Source organism: Chrysemys picta, chromosome 1 (assembly GCF_011386835.1).
Source record: "Chrysemys picta bellii isolate R12L10 chromosome 1, ASM1138683v2, whole genome shotgun sequence".
Lineage (NCBI taxonomy): Eukaryota > Metazoa > Chordata > Testudines > Emydidae > Chrysemys > Chrysemys picta.
The window spans coordinates 326,747,709-326,772,068 of record NC_088791.1 but is presented as its reverse complement, the minus strand read 5'-3'; the positions used below and the strand labels follow the sequence as shown (position 1 = coordinate 326,772,068).

General features: G+C 42.7%; 1 protein-coding gene across 9 annotated transcripts in view; it reads left to right on the top strand.

Moving 5' to 3' along the window:
- Window positions 1-24,360, top strand: part of AMOTL1 (angiomotin like 1) — a 134,250-nt gene that overhangs the window by 79,924 nt on the left and 29,966 nt on the right. For all 9 annotated transcript variants that reach the window (XM_005309157.3, XM_042856028.2, XM_065581568.1 and 6 more), the window contains 3 exons: window positions 3,876-4,020; window positions 7,434-7,523; window positions 23,223-23,368. In XM_005309157.3, coding sequence (XP_005309214.1) covers window positions 3,876-4,020; window positions 7,434-7,523; window positions 23,223-23,368 — 381 coding nt within the window. The remainder of the gene's footprint in view (window positions 1-3,875; window positions 4,021-7,433; window positions 7,524-23,222; window positions 23,369-24,360) is intronic.

The window sequence follows — 24,360 nt, the reverse complement described above, 5'->3', positions numbered from 1 at the left end:
ATTGGATTCTCTGTGTTGTGCAGAATTGGGCGTCACTCGGGAAGCAATGGATATTAGGTAGCTTTGTTAATGACCTTTTAAAAATTTTGAGTAGAGATGAGCAGTGCATGGTAATTGTTAAATGACCATGAAAGCTAGATATTTGATGAGTTTAGGGCCTGATCCAAAGCCCTTGAAGACAATAGGAGATTTTCCATTGATTTCATTAGGCTTTGGATTAGGTTCAGGCTAGTTTCCATTAACATAGATTTATACCCCTGAGTTTTACCTTCACTTTCAGGTCTAAATAAACTGAAATCAAAAGTCAGTCAAAATGGCTGAGTTTCTCCTAGCTCGTTCCACATCCCAACCCTGCAAAGTCACACATCACAGGACTCAGGGGGCTCTAAACAATCACAGACCTTTTGGGGAATCTGGATGAAAGTTCGAGTTTGTGACAAAATGCGAAGCCTGGCCGGTTTCACTAGTTTCGAGTTCCACTGCAACCATTTTGTACAGCTCCAATACAAACATTACTGTAGCTGGGCCTCGTCTTTGCCATTGCTTCAGCTGGCAGCATCAAGTCCAAGCAGCATCAGAGAGTGCCCTAACTCTAGAGCAGTGTTTCCCAAACTGGGGTTCGTGAACCCTTGGGGGGTTCACGAAATGTTACAGGGGGTTCTCGGCAGAAAATTCCCTAATGGCAGACAGAGCTGTCCCTAGGGACCCCAGGCAGCATGGGACACTGAGGAGACTTAACCTTCAAGACTCCTTATAAGAAATGGAAAGGGAGGTGGATATTTTTTGCTGTTTTTAAAAATAAATAGGCAGCTAGTATTGTTTTTAAAATTATTATGAAGAACAAGTTTAAGCTTTGTTGTAACGTGCGTTGTTTGCTTGGACTGCTCAAGACCTGAATGCTTGTGTAGGAGGAACTCTTTGAGTTGGCTTCTTAAATACCTTCATGCTGTTTCACATCTGATACTCCTTGATGAAACATAGGAGCCTTGTCTTATAACAGGCTTATTCAAAGTGATACAAGCTATGAAAGTGAGATCTTGGAAGAGTGTTGCCATTTTAATAATGCAATAAAAATACTGTAATGATAAATAATAATTAATAATACATAGTGTGTAATAAACATGTCACAAAAACAAATTTTATATTTCCAAGATCTCTGCTTTTATAATTTATACTCAAGTAAAGGAGAAAATCCCTGGAAATATTCATTTTTAAGAGGGGGTCCACGAGACTTGACATTTTAGTGAAAGGGGTTCACAGGTTGTTAAAGTTTGGGAACCACAGCTCTAGAGTTTTCATGCCAGATGGGCTCTATTATAAGGAGAGATGGGCCCAGACCCAAAATTGCCAACCCCAAGTGTCCAAAAATCCTGAGTCAGGCCCTGAATATGTTGAGATTGGCTAAAATCTCATGAGATTGTAACAAATGATGAATTTGGGTTCTTTTAATTTGCCTCCCGATTTTTGAGCCATTAGGGTTCTTGTTTTCCTGCTTTTCTCCACAACCATGAGGTGTATAAATATAAGGCCAGATACTCAGTTGGTGTAAATCAGCATAGCACCATTTACTTTGCTGGAGCTATGACGGTTTGCACCAGCTGAGGATTCGGTCCTTATTTATAATTTTTTTTTAAATGAAAGCTGAGATTCTGTCATAATCCCAGCACTCCAGGAGCTGGTTATCATGAGATTCAGCGACACTGCAAACCAAACCCTGCTTTTGACTCCCCTCCTAGCACCCTTGGGCCAGGTAGGGATCTGAGTACACAGCTTAAGCCTATCTCTGTAATGGCTTGAATACCAAATCTGTCCTGGCCTAAATGCACAAAAGGAATTAAGTACCTAAAATCCTGTTTTAGACCCCTGAGTCCCCCGTTTTGGGGCCACTGCGATGTACTAAATTCCTGCTGAATCCTGTACGCACCTAAACTTGTTCAGCGCCTAAGTTTTGGCAGTAGAAATTGCCAAGGCACCTATGTCTTTGCCTCTGAGCTATTGTATGCTGCCTCCCTCTAGGTGTCTGGGTGTCCTAACCACCAGGGTAGAGTCATTCTTATGCTTGTGCTCGCTCTCTGGCACAAATAATGAGAGACAGACAGAGATCTGTATCTCAGGGTCCAATCTCCCTGCTTCAGTGACGCTAATTATTTAGCCACAGTGCAACAGTTTCCACTGGAGAGACTGAGGAAGCCCCACATTCAGAATATCCCATAGCCCAGTGGTTAGAGCACTCACCTAAGAGATGGTAGTTCCTTGTTCAAATCCCCTTTCTCCTTCAGGTGGAGGTGGGCTTTAGCCAGGGGTCTCCTACATCCTAGGTGAGTACCCTAGCCACTCTCCTCCTCCTTACTAACAACATAGGTGCCTACTGCCAAGAGAGGATTTACAGGTGAGAATCCCAAGCAGAGCTAGGTGCCTCCCTACAGCCTGGATTTAGGCACCTACCTCTGAGACTGGGTGGGATTTAGCACAACCCATCTCATTGGCACCTCCCATTGGCTAGCTTAGGCTGCTCCTTATCTAGTGTGCTGGTTTTTGTGAGTTGCAGTCCAAGGTGCCTGTCTCTCCCCATGTATTGTATAGGAGCTTGGATGCCTTCCTCAGGATTTGTGAATCTGCTCAGTGTCACCATGCCAAATTCCTTTTGTGCATTCAGGCCTCTGCAATTTGCTTAAGTTTGGATTGGGATCTAGATTTCAACAGTCCAAGTGCAAGAGTGTTCAAATCCTGGCTTTTGCTTCAGTCCGTTAAAGCAGAAGTTCCCAACCTTCTTACTGAGATGACCCACCAACTGCATTTTGTCTTTTTTTGCAACCTATCATTATATATATGCACCCTCTGTCCCTGCACAATAACCCTAATCCTGGCCTGGTGCAGAGGGGAAGCCCTGGGCGCAAGAGGGTCGGGGGTTGGAGCGCAAGCCCAACCCCACTCACCTCGCAGCCACAGCTCCTGTCCCCTCGGGGCCAAACCTGAGTGGCACTGCGAGCCCATGTCCCATGCTGCAATGCCTGGAACAGGGATCCGGACCCAGCCACGCTGGGCAGGAGCTAATACTGTGGGTTGAGTGTGGGGTGGGCTCGTGCTCACCCCCCATCTCCTCACCCACCCAGGCCCTCCCCTTGGCACCAGAACAGGAGAAGTATGTTTGCCTAGGCCAGTACCTAGTAATGGATTAATCAGCCCTGGACATGGCAAACCATCTAGTTCTCTCCTGTGACCTACTGGTGTTTGGAAACAGTGTGTTAGAGAGATAAGGGGCCAGATTCTGATCTCACTTACACCGTATAAATCAGGAATAACTCCACTGAAATCAGTGGATTACAATAGCTTAAAACTGATGTAAGATCTGAATGTGGCCCAAGACATTCACATTTGGGATCTGGTGTTCAGAGCAAAGTTTTGCATTTGGAATTCATCCCTAGTGGGGAAGTGATAAATCATGCCTCCCAAATCCCGTTTTTAAGAAAAAATTCCGCCCATTCTAATGTGCATATTTCCTCAGCACCCACTGAGGACAGCTTTCAAGTGGAAGCCTCTGTAGCCGAAGAAAGAAAATCAAACCACTATGTTACATAACCCCGTCCCTTGAGTTTGCTTGGAAGCATTTATCTGAGCATTGGCCTGTGCCATTGGAGCAGAATGTTTTTGGGGTGGGTTGGAAGTTGATTGCTCAGTGCAATAGGGATGTTCAAAGAGCACAGGGATCAGCTTTGTCATCTGTCGATAAGAATTCCTATTATAGAATCATGCTGGTGTGAAACTTGGACCATGCATCACCCCGGCACACAAAACCCCCTGGGAAATGCTCCAAGCAAGTGTCAGAATGACATACATTCCAGCCCTGCTTTAATGGGAGGTCTCTCTCCTTTCAGTTTGAAATAGAAATTCAGAGGATTTCAGAAGCCTATGAGGGCCTGGTCAAGACCACCACTAAGAGAGAGTCTCTGGACAAGGCTATGAGAAACAAGCTTGAAGGAGAAATTAGGAGACTTCACGATTTCAACAGGGATCTCCGTGGTATGTTAAGTTCTTTACACATTTTTTCGCCCTAAGGGACATGCTGTATCATTCCTCAATTGTCAAGCTCCTAATCACCAGCCTCAGACTTTAGACAAACTGATTTTCATGTGTTTTAGGTAAACTGCTTTAGAAATCAAGTTCTGTTTGTTGGTAAAGGATAAAAATGCTCTTATTTTCCAAGTTACAAACAAGTCCCCCAGCAAACTACATGAGACAACTTTAAGCATTGGATTGTTGTTCTAATTCTTAAAACACCAATTTAACCTCAAGACCAAAATTATAAACTCTGCAGTAAACATCTAAAGGTTATTCTACCCAGTCTACAAATCTAATCTGTCTATAATGAGCTCAACAGCAAGGTATATAATATAATGTAATATGTAATATGAAATATAAGCCTCAAATAGGACTGTCGATTAATTGCAGTTAACTCACATGATTAACTAAAAAAATTAATCACGATTAAAAAAATCATCGTGATAAATCACAGTTTTAATTGCACTGTTAAACAATAGAATACCAATTGAAATTTATTAAATATTTTTGGATGTTTTTCTACATTTTCAAATATATGATTTCAACTACAACACAGAATACAAATACAGTGCTCACTTTATATTATTTTTATTACGAATATATTTGCATTGTAAAAATGATAAACAAAAGAAATAGTATTTTTCAATTCACCTCATACAAGTACCATAATGCAATCTCTTTATCATGAAAGTGCAACTTACAAATATAGACTTTTTCCTTACATAACTCCACTCAAAAACAAAACAATGTAAAACTTTAGAGCCTACAAATTCACTCAGTCCTACTTCTTGTTCAATCACTAAGACAAACAAGTTTGTTTACATTTACGGGAGATAATGCTGCTGGCTTCTTATTTACGTCACCTGAAATTGAGAAGAAGGTATTCGCATGGCACTTTTGTAGCGGGCATTGCAAGATATTTACATGCCACATATGCTAAACATTCGTATGCCCCTTCATGCTTTGGCCACCATTCCTGAAGACATGCTTCCATGCTGATGATGCTCGTTAAAAAAGTAATGCATTATTAAATTTGTGACTGAACACCTTGAGGGAGAATAGTATGTCTCCTGCTCTGTTTTACCCGCATTCTACCATGTATTTCATACAATAGCAGTCTCGGATGATGACCTAGCACATCTGTTCGTTTTAAGAACACTTTCACTGCAGATTTGACAAAATGCAAAGAAGATACGAATGTGAGATTTCTAAAGGTAACTACAGCACTCGACCCAAGGTTTAAGAATCTAAAGTGCCTTCCAAAATCTGAGAGGGACAAGGTGTGGAGCATGCTTTCAGAAGTCTTAAAAGAGCAACACTCTGATGCAGAAACTACAGAACCCGAGCCACCAAAAAAGAAAATCAACCTTCTTCTGGTGGCATCTGACTCAGATGATGAAAGTAAACGTGTCGATCCGCTCTGCTTTGGATCGTTATCGAGCAGAACCCTTCATCAGCATGGAGGCATGTCCCCTGGAGTGGTGATTGAAGCATGAAAGAACATATGAATCTTTAGTGCATCTGGCACGTAAATATCTTGCGACGCCGGCTACAACAGTGCCATGTGAACGCCTGTTCTCACTTTCAGGTGACATTGTAAACAAGAAGTGGGCAGCATTATCTCCTGCAAATGTAAACAAACTTGTTTGTCTGAGTGACTGGCTGAACAAGTAGGACTGAGTGGACTTGTAGGCTCTAAAGTTTTACATTGTTTTATTTTTGAATGCAGGTTTTTTTGTACATAATTCTACATTTGTAAGTTCAGCTTTCATGATAAAGAGATTGCATTACAGTACTTGTATGATGTGAATTGAAAAATACTATTGGTTTTGTTTTTTACAGCACAAATATTTGTAATCAAAGATAAATGTAAAGTGAACACTGTACACTTTGTATTCTGTGTTGTCATTGAAATCAGTATATTTGAAGATGTAGAAAACATCCAAAAATATTTAAATAAATGGTATTCTATTATTGTTTAACAGTGTGATTAATCGCGCAATTAAATTTTTAATCACTTGACAGCCCTAGTCTCAAATGCATTACAAACATGTAAAAGCCAAATTTTCAAAGAACTTCCCATTGAATAGGCAACATTGGTAGACACCCTTTTGTGAGTGCAAATGGATGTGCACGTTGTATAATTGTGTGCCTATCCACTGAGTATGCACAGATTCCTCTTTGTGCACTTGTCCAATGAAGGCCCTTTAAAAATGGAGTCATGATTTACTCAGCACAGCTGGAGGTTGGTAAGTTTGACTATCACCATTTTACAGATGGAGAAATGGAAGTGAAGAGGCAGTAAGGTTAGAGCCAATGGAGCAGTGGGGTCCAGGGAGGTAGAATGAGTAGTGCCTGTGTGGTGGAGGAGGGTATCACGTGTCTCTTTAAGGGGAATCACAGTTCAAAGCAGCACTGTTGCTACTCTGGTACTAGCTACTGGTCAGGAGTGAGGCTATCCCCTTTGTGGAGTACAGCACTACCAGCCACAGCCCTTGCACTTACAGGGTGAGGTTCACCCTTGTACAGAGGCTGGCACAATGCTTAGGCACCATTTCATTGCCCCATCGTCCTCCAAATAGTTCTTAATTGGGGCTAAAGCATAGGCCTTGTGCTGGCCCTCAGCCTGGAGCTGAATTTCACCTGGAGACCACAAGCAGCCACATTAGAGTACTTCGTACCATGATCCACAGTGCTGCAGGCATTCAGGTCTCCTATTTCCTGTACTGTTAAGTTCAGCCTTTCATCTCCTGAAGCTCGACAAATTCAAACAGGAAATAAGGGGCACTCTTTAACAGGGAGGTCAATTAACCATTGGAACACATTACCCAGGGATGTAGTGGATTCTTCTTCACTTGACAGCTTTAAATCAAGTCTTTCTCAAAGAGATGCTCTAGCTCAGTGTTTCTCAACAACTGGTCCGTGGACCAGCGCCAGTCCCTGAGATCTCCCCGACAGTTTAGGAAGGCAACAAACTGGTCCCAGGTATCAAAAAGGTTGAGAGACACTGCTCTAGCTCAACCACAAGTCATTGGGCTTGAGACAGGAATCACTGGGTGAAACTCTGTAGCCTGTGTTATGCAGGCAGTCTAACTCAATGATATAACGTTGCTTCTGGCTTTCAAATCTATGAAGGGCTGAACTCTGCCAACCAATAAACATCTTCTTACCAACCCGAAACTAAAAGATTGCTCTTCTGTAGGAGTCCAGGGCTCATCCCTCACTGTTTGATATATACCTCAGCCTCTTTCATTTTAGTATCTCCCTTTTGAGCTTCTATTTATACCATGCTGCTGGCATGTATTTTCTTGGTTGTTGGCCTATAATTTTATATACGTATATTTATACTTAAAGTATTTCCTGTTTATGTGCAGACCGACTGGAGACTGCCAATAGGCAGCTAGCCAGCAGAGAATTTGATGGGCATGAAGATAAGGCAACAGAGGGCTTTTATGCCTCTCAGAGTGAGTACTGCATTCATTTCTTCTGAAGATATGGTTTTTAACTGGAGTGGCAGAGGGAGCTTAGTCATCATTTTTGATTGCCTTTGTGGTTAGGTTTTACTTAGCTAATTCGTTGTGTAACCTTATTTCAGCTACCAGACTAGGTTCTGTAGCCTGTTGTTTCTCTGTGCACCAGAGCCATCCAACAGGAGTGAACGGTACACACAAATTAGCTCATTTTGATTAAATATTTACTTTAAAATGTAAAACGTTGCTTGCAGGGATAGTGCCAGAACACACACATCTCAGAGAGGCCAAATTCTTCTCTCAGTTGGGATAGGTTCAGGGTAACCTCCACTGACTTAATTGGAATGACTCAGGATAGATACCAATGTGAATGAGAGCAGAATTTGGCCCCTTCTTTGCAGAAGGGAACTGGAGGGACAGTGGTCGTACAACTTCTTGTGACATCCCAGGCATGCATTTCCCCACCGTTTTAGGTTTCTATATTGGTGGAATGCTCTGCTGTTCTGATACAGAACAAAAACAAATAAGAAATTTCCCACAAAACAAAATTCTGGAAAAAAAAATAGTTTTGGGTCAATCAAAAAGTTTTGTTTCAATAAAATCGCAACATTTCATTCTGATTTTGACCTTTTAAATATTTTTAAAAATTAATCTAAAAACAACTAATTTTTTTTAAAGTCATATTGAAATGGAAAATGAAAACATTCCATTCTGAAAATTTAAAAACGGGACGTTTTGATGTTATCAAAATATATTTTCTTTTATTTCTGAACAAAATTTTGTCAAAATCAACAAGTTTTCTGAAATGTTTCAATTTCTGCAAAACCAGAGTTTTGTGTCAAAACCCCATTTTGATGAAAAATTTCCAACCAGCTGTATCAAAGGAGCTACAGTGGAAACTCAGGGTGTTGAAAACCTCCCTGGTAGTATACAGCACCTTGTCGGATTTGATCCAATTGAAGCAAATGTCCTCTATGTGACTTAGTCTTCATTTTTGTGTGTGTGTTGATGGTTTCCTTGGATGCTAGCATGTGACTATATAGCATTGACTGCATAACAATGTATGCAGGAGGGCAGAGTTCAAGTTGCACAGACAGCCTTAATTTAATCAGTGGATGATTCAGTTTGCAACTGTAGTTTTCTTCTAACATTGTTTTTTTAATATGGAATTTCCTACATTTAAAAAAAAAGAGAAATAGGGAAACAAAGAAATTCTACCATGTGCTGCTATTTGCTAGTAACACTAGAACGCTATACATTGCACAGTGTGTGCAATCTATAAGGCAGGAGCCTCATTCTGTGCCCACCTGTCTATAATGTGTTGACTTTTTCTTTCTTGTACAGTGCTTAATAAATACGAAATAGTTCTAGAGGTTTCAGAAGTGTTCTTCTTCAAGTAGATGCAGCCGTGTATTCCACTTATGTGTGTGTGCTCCCAGTGCACCGGAGCCTGAGAATTTTGCCTCATAGTACCCGTAGGAGGGCAGCACTCACGCCTCGTGGTTGTAGCACCTCCCCTGGCTATATGAGGTATAGTTTCCTCTCACTGCCTGTGGCTGGAGTCGAAGCTATGTGTGGTTTTCAGTGAGTGACGCTGCTCTGTGTTGCAGGGCTGGTGTCTCTCCCAAGAGATGAAGAAGCCGTTCAGCCTCCTGGAGTGTGCCGAGGAAAAGGTCTTATAAGTCCAATTGGGACTGCTCCAGGTCTCGTGGAGACTCTTCTTCTTTGTCTAAGAGGAATATCGACCGGCGCCGTGCAACTGCCAGCATGCGGGATGGAGCAGGCCCTTCAAACTGCTCCCCAGTACCATGTAGAGGCATGGGGGAGCTGATACTGGTGCCTAGGATTGCCAAATTTGGTTGGATGTATTCCTGGAGGTTTCAGCAGATGTCATAATCTTTAATTAAAGATTAATCTTTAATCCCTGGAGGCTCCAGGACAATCCTGGAGGGTTGGCAACCCTACTGATGACTCTAGTTCCAGCTCTGGAGCATCCATGGAGTCTGGTACCGATGCCAGTGATGCCAGCACCGGGTGTTTACACGCTGACAGTATACCAGGCAGCAGTGATCTACTCTGCCTATCAGTTCTGGGCTTCCCACTCATCCAGGACTTTGCTGGGGTTATGACATCCACGACCTTGTTGGCACCGTCTGGGCTTGTCTCAGAATCTTGGGGTCCATGGACGACAAACCTGATTTCCACCTGCCACAGACTGCAGAGTTGAGGCCAGTGCTGGGCCTGGCACTGAGAACCTCCTCTGCACTGGTGCACTCCTTAGCACCGATGTTGTCTTGACAGCAGATCCTCTCTTCCATCTCAGCACCATGTGCTGCATCAGCACCGCTGCTGAGGTCAGTACCGACACCGCTCCTGGCACCGGATGTAACTGTGATGTATTTGGTGTCGGCTGTGCCAATTCCATCAGCAGCACGCTACCTCTTTCCTACTAGGTAGCTGGTGAATCAGACCAGCTCCTTGCACCATCAAGGCTAGCTTCATCGCTGTCCCTGGAGACTCAGGGCTCCTGAGGATTCAGGTAGGGGTCTTTCTCCTGCTCTCCCTCACCCGACTGATGCCGAGAACAGTTCTCTGAAGAGCACTGGTACAGAGACAGGGGCCCCTTGCCCAGAGTCTCCTGGCCACCAGTGCCCTACCTGTATTCCAGTGACGACCTTGGAATCTGTGGGATGGTCCTCAATCTCAGAAGTCACATTCCTCACCCTGTTCCAGAGCAATATCATGGGGTACGTCTGTGGTGGTGGTGTTCCACTGTGAGTTCAGACATCGGCTGAGCTTCCCTTCTCAGAGTTGTCCTGTCTAGATCTGACAGTTCAGGGCAGGACCCATCCCTAGTGGAACTGCTGCTTCATCATTATCCCTTGATGATTTGAGGGTACCAGGCTCCTCTTCTCCCTCAGCGCCTGAGGACTTGAAGGCCGACCAGGACCTTCTGCAATGTGTGGCTGCTACCTTGGACATCCAGGCAGCATACCTGCAGGAGAATACTCACAAACTACTGAATATTCTTCAGCCGTCTTCACTGGGGAGGGTAGCCTTCCCTATTAACGATGAAATCCTGGAGCCTGAAAACATTCTTTGGAGTACTCCGGCTTCAGTGCCACCTGCAGCGAAGCATTCAGAGAAACACTATTTTGTACCTATGCAGGGTTTTGAGGGCTTCTGTTCCCTAATTCCCTGGTTGAGACTGCGGTGAATGATGGTGCCTGGCAGGGCAGGTGTAAGTCTGCGCCCAAGGACAAGGAATCCAAGAGGATGGACTTAATTGGTAAAAAAAACCCATACCTCCTCTTCCCTGCAAATGTGTGTTGCGAACCAGCAGCCATTGCTATCCAAGTATAATTTTATTAATTGGACAGCTATGTCTGAATTTGTACACCAGTTACCTGAAGCCTCCAGGGAGGAATTTCGAGCGTTGGGAGCTGATTTCTATTTGGTGGCCAAGATCTCCTTGCAGTCAGCTTTGGACATGGCAGGTACCTCGGCCAGAGTTATTGCCTCAGCGGTAATGATGAGAAGGTGTCTTGGCTGCAAAATTCAGGCATTGCTTATGATGTGCTGCAGACTATTGAGGACGTGCCTTATAAAAGTTGTGTGCTTTTTCCAGAAAAGACAGCTGAAACCTTGCTCTCGTTTGAAGACTCAAGGACCACCCTATGCTCTCTTGGGGTATATACTCAGGCAGCATGGAAACATCATTTTGACAGTCAGTGGCAACATCAACTGTACCACTTGCAACACTCCTTTGGGCAATCCTTACTCCCCCGATGCAACAAGACTACTCCAGAGCGGGTCATAGATCCCAGAGGCAGAGGCCATCAGGTCCTGGGTTTGGCCAGTTGACATCCTCCCACAGCATCTACCGAACATCTGTTTCGATTTGTATGTCCAGGGCAGTGATCTAGTCATAAGAACATAAGAACGGCCATATGGGGTCAGACCAAAGGTCCATCAAGCCCAGTATCCTGTCCTCTGAGAGTGGCCAATAGCAGGTGCCCCAAAGGGAATGAACAGACAGGTTATCATCAAGTGATCCATGCCCTGTCACCCAATCCCAGCTTCTGGCAAACAGAGGCTAGGGACAACATTCCTGCCACATCCTGGCTAATAGCCATCGATGGACCTATCTTCCATGAATCTATCTAGCTCCCTTTTGAACCCCGTTATAGTATTGGCCTTCACAACACCCTCTGGCAAGGAGTTCCAGAGGTTGACTGCGTTGCGTGAAAAAATACTTTCTTGTGTTTGTTTTAAACCTGCTACCTATTAATTTCATTTGGTGGCCCCTTGTTCTTGTATTATGAGAAGGAGTAAATAACACTTCCTTCTTTACTTTCTCTATACTACTCATGATTTTATAAATCTCTATCATATCCCCCCTTAGTCATCTCTTTTCCAAGCTGAAAAGTCCCAGTCTTATTAATCTCTCTTCATACAGATGCCATTCTAGACCCCTAATCATTTTTGTTGCCCTTTTCTGAACCTTTTCCAATTCCAATATATTTTTTTGAGATTGAATTCATTGGAGCAAATGCTGATTTACACCATCTGAGGATTTGGCTTGGGATTTCCAACTGCCAGCCATGCTAATTCCACCTGGGATTTGAAAGTCATGCTGTGTTCTTTCTGGCTCATGCAACATCATCAGTAATAAAGATGCTACAGTGGGAATGTAGATGATAATTTTGTTGTAGGTGCGCAAAGCAGAAGGCAATCTAGCCCACTCTTCCATAGCCGTGTTGGCTCTGCAGCATTAACAGATGTCATTAGACCTGTAGATGGTGTTCTGAATACAGAAGCGGGTCTGTTGAATAAGAAGATACCACTTTCACACAGGTCTTGTCAATTCTGGGGACAGATTCAAGCAAGGATAGATTACACCAATACAATTTTCAGTTTATAATGCCTTTGCCTTTCGATACAAAGTATCTACACCAGTGGAGCTAAACTGATGGCTGGGCAACTGATGGTTGAAATCTCCAGTGTAGCCAAAGCTGTAGTCACTGTTCTGACTACAACTATGCTTTAAAATATGGTTTTATTGACACATAACCAGAAGTAATGATGTAACTGCATGCTGTGCTCTCAGTGTATCACTGATAAAAATTCACCGCTTATGAACAAACATTGCTCTTTGAGATCACATGACACAAATTGGTGTGGATGCCTGGAGTGTCTACTAGTCTAGACCAGAGAGCTAAATGTGACAAATATGATGTAAAGCTTTTCTAATAATAATAAAAGAGGGGGTACAGAATTTACGAACTGGGCCATCTTTATTTATATTTTGTGGGCAGCTATTGCCTGCAGAATAGATTAGCTTGATATGAGAATATTGGTTGAGTACTCTGCTATTGAGATCCACAAGGAATTTCCCTTTCTCCAGATGTAATGAAAATCCCTTTGCAGTCCAGGTTTAGCAGGGACCTTGTGATTGATGTCACTGATATGGTGTCATTTATAAGTCCTTTCTGTGGGGCAGAACACAACTTTGGCTTGCACTGCAAGCAAGGTCTGGTGTTTTGTGGGCCCCTTCTGTACATTCTGTTACATCTTTCGGTAGGAGCTGCAGCCAGAAGACTGCAAGCTCTTTGCAAATTGGTGACTAAGTTGCAGCCTGAGTGCACTCAGTATGGCTTCATTCATGTGTGTCTGTATGTATTGAGATCTACATAATTAAAAGAGACAGGTTGCGGTGATTGAGAGGGTAGCCACTGGGGTTCCATAGGCTATCAAGAGCGAAGTTCCTATCATCTATGCCCCTCATTTTGATAACATCTGAGCATCTCACCATCTTCAATGTATTTATCTTCATAACACCCCTGGAAGGTGGGGACATTTTGTTATTCCAGTTTTATAGATAGGAAACTGAGGCACAGAGCGACTCAGTGACTTGTCCTACATCACACAGGAAGTCTGTGACAGAGTCTGGAATTTAACCCAGAGTTCCCAAATCCCAGGCTAGTGCCCTTACCGCTGGACCATACTTTCTCTTGTTTTTTTAAATCAGATTAAGGGCCAAATTCTGCTCTAGGTCACACTTGCTATCCCACTGAGATCAATGGGGTTGCCCCAGTGTATAACCCAAAACAGAATGTGGCCATAACAACTTTCATTCTGAATCAGAGTCATTTACCTCATGGTTTTTGCAATCCTGTCTATTTTTTAGCTAATATGGTATTTAATTCTGGATTATTGCTCTTTATTTATAGCTGTTAATTGCGAAGATGCCGTGCAGAGACCCTGCCTTTCTCAAGTGTGAATTCCTGTAATAATTTAGTCTTTTATCAGTCTTGCAGCCCCTACCATGGCTAGCTCTCTGATGAGCTTTGTCACGAGCACACCATCTGCAATTGAAATTGCAGAGGGAATTTCGGAGGGTAGATTGTAATTACAGCTATGGAATTTGGCCAGGACACAAGGGTTAAGACTGCTGCTCTTGTGCAATGGTACCTGATTTTCAAAATACCAGAGGCCAGGACTGTGCACATACAGTTTCACTCCTGTTGTGTGTATATATAATCACTGTAATTGTGTGTGCAAGTGTGGGAATTTCACTCAGCCCTTCCCATCTGTGAGGTGAAGGGATGAATGTGAATAGAAGTTGAACCATAGAAACAGGGATGGATTAACAGAAAATGGGGCCACTCACCAAAACTTTGCCGCCCCGCCTCAAAAAATCACCCTTTTGCTGCATAGACTCCTGCTCTTGCTCTGCCCTAGTGGGCTCCCTGATATTACCCTCTCAGCCACCCTAGATAAACTCTTGGTACCCAGTTTGGTCCTCACCTGCCCTCCCATGGGAGTCACATCTGTGTCAGCGAAGGCAGAAATAAACACTTCGTTCCTCCATGACACTTTGCCACATCAGGCCACTCAGACTACTGGACTTCTGGATCCAGAGACCCTGCTTTAGTCTTATCCTATTGGGATCAGTGGCTACACGTTCAGAGTGAGGCATGCAGTCTGGACAGCGTGGTGAAAGCTTGTCCTACTGCTCTCCATGCTGTATGTCTTTGATGGGTAATCAGGTCTTCAGGCCTGGCAACTTGGCCCCTTTCAGTTAGAAAAAAAATATTTAAAGCCTCATTCTGTGTCTCAGCAGTGCAACCCCGATTGAATTAGCAGGATTTGTGGAGTGCAAGCCCAACCCAGTACTTTGAGAATTTACAGCTAAAGGTCTTTGCAGCATGTGAAATGACCATGTCTGAATTTCAGTATCTTTCTGGAAGCTTGTGCTCATCAGTTCTGCATCCATCCTGCCACCTTCTGCGCCATCTTCAAATACTGGCATTTTTGGTAGGGGTTCAGGATACAAGTGGTCTGTATCCCTTTTCACCCCTGTGTGCCTATGACCCTACCGATTTGTTAAGGTCAGGTTCTGTGAATCAGCCAGATCAAGGCTGGAGCTGAATGAGCAGAAAAGGCATATCTTGTTACCCAGCCTGAATTCTAGTGAATCAGTCACTCCATGATAGGACTTGCGACAACTGCAGCAATGGATTCCTGCGTTTGTAAATGGCGCATGACAAAACTCATCAGAAAGCTTGCCGTGTGAGGGCTGTAAGACTGATGAAAAGCTAAATAACTACTGTAGGTCTCACTCAAGAAAGGCAAGGTCCCTCTGTGGTGACTTTGGAAATAACAGCTATAAGTAAAGAGCAATAAACCAGAACTAAACACCACATTAGTTAAAAAAAGATAATTGTGAAAACAACATGGAGAAATTCTGATTCAGAATGAGGGAGATTAATATTTTTAGCAAAACTCTTGGAGCCAAATTCTGCCCTCTCTTATACCAGTCAATTTTGATAGTCCCATTGATGATGATAATTCTAGAGGAATCAGAAATATTTGTTTTAAAGGCTTCATTTTGCAAGACTTTGGGTCTGCTCGTTTCGAAGAGAGGACAACAGTTCTGGATGCACTGATGGAATCTCCAGATTATTGGTTTCATTAACATTCAGGTAAACCTAATAAATGATCAGTAGCTCTTACAAGCATATTACAGACATGAGTAGTATATATTAATGGTTATAAGCACATCAATAGGTGTTATAAATAAGCAACCTATTGTAAGCAACCTATTGAACTTCATAACAATTGATTAATCATTTATTAAAATGTTGATTAATCATTTAACAGCTTTTTATAAATAGAACCTTAATAAAAAGTGTGACCCATTTTTGTTCCCAGTTCTTCCAGATCAGTAACATTTGTTCTAAATGTGTGATCTGGGTAAAAAGGTGGGGGCAAACTTTCCTGTGAATTATGACCTGGGTGCAAATCAAGGGCAGAGCTTCTCCCTAAGGCCTTAAAAATTAACACTGAAAACAAGTCCACTTTTTTCTTGCCTTTGGGGTTAGGGTGGCACCGAGCAAAGGTTTCTTTCTGTATAATGTTTCTGTTCCAGAGCACAGTCAACAACAGTCTGTTTTTGGTAGAGTTATTTTATTATTTGTATTGTGGCAGCACCTGGCAGTCTCAGTCCTGGACTCCATAATGCCAGGCACTGTACAAACACATAAGAAAAAGATGTATCTGTAACCTGACCTCTCAGAGTAGAGTTATTGTGTTATGGTCACCCTGCCCCAAAACCACTGACCAAGATTTAATAATGGTCCGTCACAGTGGTGGTACAATACTATTTGCACGTGAGAGCTGTGGGGGGAGGGTGTTGCACCGTCATAAAAGATTGTGTAATACTAGACAAGATAATACAACTGGTTGTCAAAATAAAAAAGATAACAGGGATTTTATTTAAACTGGAACAAACTGGATTCCATCTACCTTCAATAACACTAAATATATGAAGAATATATATAATTTAAAATAATAATGATTTAGACACATACTATACTTACTATTAAGTATATTTAGTGACATATAACCCTCTAAATAAAAAAAATATATCTGTGTCTAACTCTGCACAGGCTGTTAGTTTATAGGTTATTTATTATTAATAATAATTTTATTATTATTTTTAGTTCAAGGTTCCCCTTTCCCAAGATCTCTCACTGGGTTCTGTTTGACGCCCAAGTCAGTCTTTGAGTTCAAGTCCTCTCAGGATTTCCTGAAGAGCTGGACTTATCCCCAGTGGTGCTTGATTGTAGGGGTGCACATTAGATCAGACCCACTGGATTTGAAGGACCTTTGGTTCTCCTGTTCTGGGTCCCTGGGACAGCATGAATCAGACCAGATGACCAAATCTGATGATCAGGAACAGGAACGGATGCTCAGGAACATGCCATTAAACACGGACTGACTTGACCAGCCGTCTTTAACCTGACAGGACCCTCTCCTGCACTTCTGTCTGTCCTGCCCAATCTCAGCCTCTCCACTCGTTCTCAGTTTCTCTCAGTCCCAGTTTCCCGCCATCCATCTGTCTGCCCTCTCCCCTTCCCCCGTTCTCTCTGCTTACTCCCAGATGCTCTGTTTCTCCTCTTCTTCACCCACTGTCACTTCCCCTCCCCTGGAGGGGAGGGGCCACCTCCTCCTGCTTTCCCAGAGGAGGGGCTACCTCCTTTCCATAGAACAATGACAGTGCATTCACCCTGAATACATCCTAAATCATATATCCCCATACAGGGCTGAGTCCCGTTACCATATTTACAAATATATATAACCCAAGACATGTGTTTGGAGAGAACCTTAACCCACCCTCCCCACTGTATTCCCCATTTGATCTGTCCAAACACACAGAATAGCTCTACTCATTCTCAGCACGTTGAAGGTTGACTATCACAGGAAGGGGATGGAACTCTATATAATTCCAACTATAACAATAAAAGAGAAGCCATTTGGGAAGCATCCCTTAACAGTCTGAGCATACTGACCAATTACAACAGGGGTGGGCAAACTATGGCCTGCGAGCCTTATCCGGCCTGCCAGCTGTTTTAATCCAGCCCTCAAGCTCTCGCTGGAGAGCGGGGTCTGAGGCTTGCCTCCCCTCCCCTTCCCCCCCACCCCCGGTGCTCCAGCTGGGGAGCAGGGTCGGGGGCCACTCTGCGTGGCTCCCGGAAGCAGCAGCATGTTCCCTCTCCAGCTCCTATGTGCAGGGGCAGTAGGGGTCTCCGCTCCGCAAGTTGCCCCCTCCCCAAGTGCCACTCCCGCAGCTCCCTTTGGCCAGGAACTGCAGCCAATGGGAGCTGCAGGGGTGGTGCCTGCAGACGGGGCAGGGCGCAGCAGAGCCGCCTGGCCGCGCAGGAGCCGGAGGGGGGACATGCCGCTGCTTCCGGGAACCGCTTGAGGTAAGCCTGCACCCCTGAGCCACCCCCCTGCGCCACCACCCCCTTCCCCAGCACTGATCCCCCTCCCACCCTCCGAACCTCTCGGTCCCAGCCCAGAGCTCCCTTCTGCACCCCAAACCCTTCATCCCCAGCACCACCCCAGAGCCCACACCTCCATCCATAACCCTCACACACACACACCCCATGTCCCAGCCCTGATCCCCCTCCCGGCCTCCGAACCCCTCGGCCCAACCTGGAACCCCAAGCCCCTCATCCCCAGCCCCACCCCAGAGTCCGCACCCCCAGCCGGAGCCTGCACCCTCCTTCTCCCCCTCCCTCCTGTGCCCCACGCCAGAGCCCCCTCCTGCACCCTGAACTCCTAATTTCTGGCCCCCTCCCGGAGCCCGCATCCCCAGCCAGAGCCCTCACCCCCTCCCACATCCCAACCCCAATTTCATGAGCATTCATGGCCCGCCATACAATTTCCATACCCAGATGTGGCCCTCAGGCCAAAACGTTTGCCCACCCCTGCATTAGAATAACAGAAATATTCATTAGTTTATTAAGTGCATGGTAAACAGGCAGAGGCAGAAGCAATTTCTTTGATGGAAGATACATGTGTTGTAGCTCATTAAAACATAATTTTGATATTTCAGGTGCACTTAACAAGAATTAAAAGTAGTCCTTTTTTACCCAGAACTAACCAAATAAAGAAAGTGCTTATAAATATAGAAGGTGCAGCCACCATTTTTCAAGCAAATGACGGCCTAATCTGCTGTGCAACATCCTTGTGAGCTGTTAAATTACTTGTGCTTTCCAGCCTAGTAATGGATGATCACTCTTGGATATTGCATATCCCTTCCCTGTCTGATAGGGGTGAAGTACGGCTTAATGAATCAATGTGGGTAAAATGTTTTGAGTTCTTCAGGTGCAAGATGGTAGAGTAGGCCCAAGACTTGTTTTTATATGTGTTGCCAATGTACAGTATTGCTTTTAAAGCCAGAGTTGATCCAACTAGCTCCTAGCACATGACAGTTTAATGCCAGGGGGCCTAAATAGCATTCATATTTCGGCTTCACAGAAACTTGGTGGAACAATGATAATCAATGTACCAGGGTACAAAATATATAGGAATGACAAAATAGGTTGTGCTGGTGAGGGAGTGGCACTATCTCTGAAAGAAAGCATAGAATCAAATACAGTAAAAATCTTAAATTAATCAAACTGTATCACAGAATCTCTACAGATAGAAATTCCATGCTTGAACAACAAGAGTGTAGAAGTAGAAATATACTAACGACCACCCGACCTGGATGGGGATTAGGAAATGATCAGGGAGATTAGAGAGGCTACAAAAACAGAAAACCCAGTAATAATGAAAGGTATTTACTCCCTATAGTGACTAGGTACATGTCACCTCAGGATGAGATGCAGAGATAAAATTTCTAGTCACTATTAATGACTACTTCTTGGAGCAGCTAGTCCTAGAACCCACAAGGGGAGAGGCAATTCTTGATTAGGCCTAAGTGGAGCACAGGATCTGGTCTAAGAAGTGAATATAGCTGAATTGCTTTGTAATAGCTACCATAATGAAATTCAATTTATCATCCTTGTAGAGAGGAAAATACCAAAGAAGAACACCCCAGTAGCATTTAACTCCAAAAAGAGAATCTATGCAACAATGAGGAAGCAAGTTAAATGAATATTGGAAGGAACAGTCGCAAGAGTGAAATGCCTCCAAGCTTCATGGAAACTTTTAAAAAACACCATAATAGAGGCTCAAACTATATGTATACCCCTAATAAAAAAACAGTAAGATGACCCAAAAAATGCCACCATGGCTAAATAGCAGAATAAAAGAGGCAGTTAGAGGCAAAAAGGCATCCTTTAAAAATTGGAAGTCAAATTTTAGTGAGGAAAATAGGAAGGAACATAAACATTGGCAAGTCAAATGTAAAAGTATACTTAGGCAGGCCAAAAAAGAATTTGAAGAGCAGCTAACAAAGACATAAAAACTAACATTAGCACTCAAGGTAGACAAGGCAGTTGTGAAGAAGCTAAATGAATTCTTTGCATCGGTGTTTACTGCAGAGGATGTGAAGGAGATTCCCACACTTGAGCCATTCTTTTTAGGTGATAAATATGAGGAATTGTCTCAAATTGAGATGTCAGTAGAGGAGGTTTTGAAACAAATTGATTAATTCAGCAGTAATAAATCACCAGGATTAGATGGTATTCACCCAAGAGTTCTGAAGAAACTCAGATATGAAACTGCAGAACTATTAATTGGTATGTAACCTATCCGTTTTATCAACCTCTGTACCAGATGACTGGAGGATAGCTAATATAATGCTAATTTTTAAAAGAGCCTCTAGAGGTGATCCTGGCAATTACAGGCCAGTAAGCCAGAAGTTACTACCAGGTAAATTGGTTGAAACTATACTAAAGAACATAATTATCAGATGCATAGGTGAACACAATATATTGGGTCTAGTGCTGTAGCTATTTTTAGAAATCTCACATTGGTACCTTCTTTGCGTTTTGTCAAATCTGCAGTGACAGTGTTCGTAAATCAAACAACATGTGCTGGGTCATCATCCGAGACTGCTGTAACATGAAATATATGGCAGAATGCAGGTAAAACAGAGCAGGAGACACACAATTCTCCCCCAAAGAGTTGAAATATATGGCAGAATGTGGGTACAGAGCAGGGGACATACAATTCTCCCCCAAGGAGTTCAGTCACAAATTTAATTAACGCACTATTTTTTTAATAAACGTCATCAGCATGGAAGCATTTCCTCCGGAATGGTGGCTGAAGCATGAGGGGGCATACGAATGTTTAGCATATCTGGCACATAAATACCTTGCAACATCAGCTACAAAAGTTCTATGCGAACAACTGTTCTCACTTTCAGGTGACATTGTAAATAAGAAGCAGGCAGCAGTATCTCTCATAAATGTTAACAAACTTGTATGTTTTAGTATCAGGGGGTAGCCGTGTTAGTCTGTATCTACAGAAACAACAAGGAGTCTGGTGGCACCTTAAAGACTAACAGATTTATTTGGGCATAAGCTTTCGTGAGTAAAAACCTCACTTCTTCGGATACAAGAAGTGAGGTTTTTACTCACGAAAGCTTATGCCCAAATAAATCTGTTAGTCTTTAAGGTGCCACCAGACTCCTTGTTGTTTTTGTATGTCTTAGCGATTGGCTGAACAAGAAGTAGGACTGAGTGGACTTATATACATTGTTTTGTTTTTGAGTTCAGTCATGTAACAAAAAAATCTACATTTGTAAGTTGCACTTTCATGATTGCACTACAGTACTTGTATGGGGTGAACTGAAAAATACTATTTCTTTTGTTTATCATTTTTAAAGTGCAAATATTTGTAATAAAAAATAACATAAAATAAGCACTGTACACTTTGTATTCTGTCTTGTAATAGAAATCAATATATTTGAAAATGTAGAAAAAAATCCAAAAATATTTAATACATTTCAATTGGTATTCCAATCTTTTAACAGTGCGATTAATCGCGATTAAATTTTAATTGCAGTTAATTTTTTTGAGTTAATCGCATGAGTTAACTGCGATTAATCAACAGCCCTACTATATATTAAAAGGTTTTGGCATTTGAAGCCCTAGAGCCCTGTCAAGTGTTGTCTGATAGTCTAATGATTAACTGTAGTTACCAGACTGTTTTGATATTTTCAGAACAAAACATTTTGAATTTTTTTAAACATGCCTGTTTGAGTTTTTTAATTTTGCATTGTGTGATATCATGTTATAATACAAAAGAAAAAGGTTCAAAATCAAACTGAACAAAATGCTTCAATTGATCTGAAATGAACTTTTTCCATATTTTCCTTGGCAGAGAATTTCAAAATTATTGATTTTCATTCAGATTCAGAATGAAGCCAGATTTTGAAATTCTTTGTGGAACAGAACTTCTGTTTTCCACACAGCTTTAAAAATTAACTGCCCCCCCTTAGGTAAGAGACGATCCAGCGGCCAACTTTATGCGCGGGTAGCTCCACTTACATTCACAGGAAGGGTTTCTTAGCTGAGTCTGGGCTGTAATGAATTGACATTATGCTCTCAATAGGCAGCTAGCCAACAAAGATGCTACTTAGGCCTGTGAATTGTTGCTTAGATCTTGTTGCCTTCTTGTTAAAGGAAAGATCGTGAGCACAGCTGGTTGTGAAATTTGATTTTTTTAAGTCATTTTTAATTTTGAAAATTTGAAATTTTGTAAAAAAAAAAAAAAGGAGGATGAAATTTTGGCAGAAAATGTCTCTACTTTTTGGCTGGTTCTAATGGTGAAATTAGATCTGTCAATAGACAGGGTCACACCCATGCCAGAGGTCTGACACTGCTTTGTTTGCTCTGCCATCGGGGCTGCCTGCATGGGTGGTTTCTGGTACGTTTGTTGTGAAGGAAGGGATCACTCACTCACCTAGTAGGAGAAGAGCCAGTTCACTGGCAGTCACAGCAGGGCTGAAGGGCACATAGGTCATGCTGGACTAGATGATCAACTAGAGCCCAAGTGGGACTAAAAATTAAATTCTCTTTCCTGGAACTGCTTCTACAAATCCCTATTGTGGGTCCTATGGCTATGCAGGGGCTATAGATCAAGAGAATGCCCGTTACTGGAGGTTACCTTCCTTTCCCTTTAAATAATAAAATCACAATTTCAGTAGGGTTCATTAGAAGGTGAGGATTCTGAGCTCAGGTCAGTGAGGCACTTTGATCAGCTCCCCTGTCTGGTTAATGAAACATTGAGATCCTTTCTGCTGGTGCATCCTGACCTCGTGTTTGGGCAGGTTTGGATTATTTACTAGAAAGTAAAAGGTCTTTGCTTATTGTCCCTTGGCAGAGGCAGAGAAGCAGCTTTGTGCTGGCAATATAGTGAGAAGTGATTCTGTTCTTTTGGCTAGTTTTTGAAAAAAGGAAGCCTCGCCCCTGTTTAATTTGGTCACCTTTGCCCTTTCATTTTGTGAAACTGCAGCGGGATACCAATCAAAACAGATACATTTAGGGATTGTCAGGTGCCCTCTCTGGGGCTCTTCAGCGGTCCACTCATTTGTTTTGCCATGGATTGAATACAGTATAATTTGCATTTACTATATGACACCTTTGCACTTTCTGTATGTAGCATCTTCCATTCAATGATTTCAAAGGGACCTGATCAGTCATTTACCTCTAACATCAGCAGTAACGTAAAGCCAGGCTGTGAGCTAGTGAGTTCTGGCATATGAGAGACTCTGCCCATCACACCACTGCACAGTTGAATCTCAGGCACTGTTCTGGGGTAGCCCAACCCTCTGTTGCTTTGCATAGTTTTTGTTTTTTTAACATGGTGCCAACTTACCTCTGGCACTGGGCCCAGAGTCTGTGCACTGTTCTGATAGAGCTGCTCTTGTTCTTGTCTCTCTTCCAGACAAAGAGCACTTGAAGGAGAGGGAGAAGTTGGAAATGGAATTGGCAGCCGTGCGGTCTGCCAGTGAGGATCAGCGAAGACACATCGAAATCCTGGACCAGGCACTGAACAATGCTCAAGCCAAGGTCATCAAACTGGAAGAGGAGGTGAGTTGAGGGCATCATTCCTCTGCTTTGCTGCAAATGATTGCTTGTATTTAGTATTCACTTTACAGCTGTAATTCAGTCTAGCTCCTAAATCCTTTCCAGCACAAGGGTGGCAGCCCCCCTTTTCCCCAGACCCTTCGAAACAGAAAACAATTATAAAACACTGAGCCAGGCAGTATATGAAAGGAAACCACAATCACAGATGATTTCTGTATAACCAAAAGCTTGATCGAATTTCACCAGCTGATGGCTAACATAATGTTAGGACATAGGGTATTCTAAAGAGAAAGAAGCCTATCTACTAATTTAGGACTTGTGTAATTCATGAGAAAATATCTTATATGGGTATAGTCCATTTCTTCTCAAAGAATCCCAAAGTGCATACATATAGTGTGTGTCTGTATATAAACACACACACACACACACACACACACATGCGCGCGCGCGCACACACACTCTGTACCACAGAAATACAGTCATCTCTGGAATGAAGGGTGGCAGCCAGCCAGTTAATCAGTTCCTAGAACTCAGTACAACAGAACCAGATAACTTGCATTCAGGAGTATTAAAAGAAATGGCTGAGACACTCTGGTATTTAATAGATCTTTGAATACTGGTGAAGTTCCAAAGGACTGAAAAAAGCTAATGTCCCAACATTTATACAGAATTAACATTGGTAAGTATAGGCTGATTAGCTTGACATCAGTCATGGGCAAATCTTGGAAAGACTGATTGGGTGCAGTCAGTAAAGAATTAAAGAATGGTTGCATAATTAATGCAAATCAGTATAGTTTTATGGAAAACAGATTGTCAAACAAACATATTATTTGATGAGATTTCGAGATTGGTTGAGTTTAAAATAATATATTCAGACTTGTGTAAGACATTTGACTTAGTATTGCACAACATTCTGATTAAAAAATTAGCATACAAAATCAATGTAGCCCTTATTAAATGGATTAAAAAGTGGTTAACTGATGGATCATAAAAAA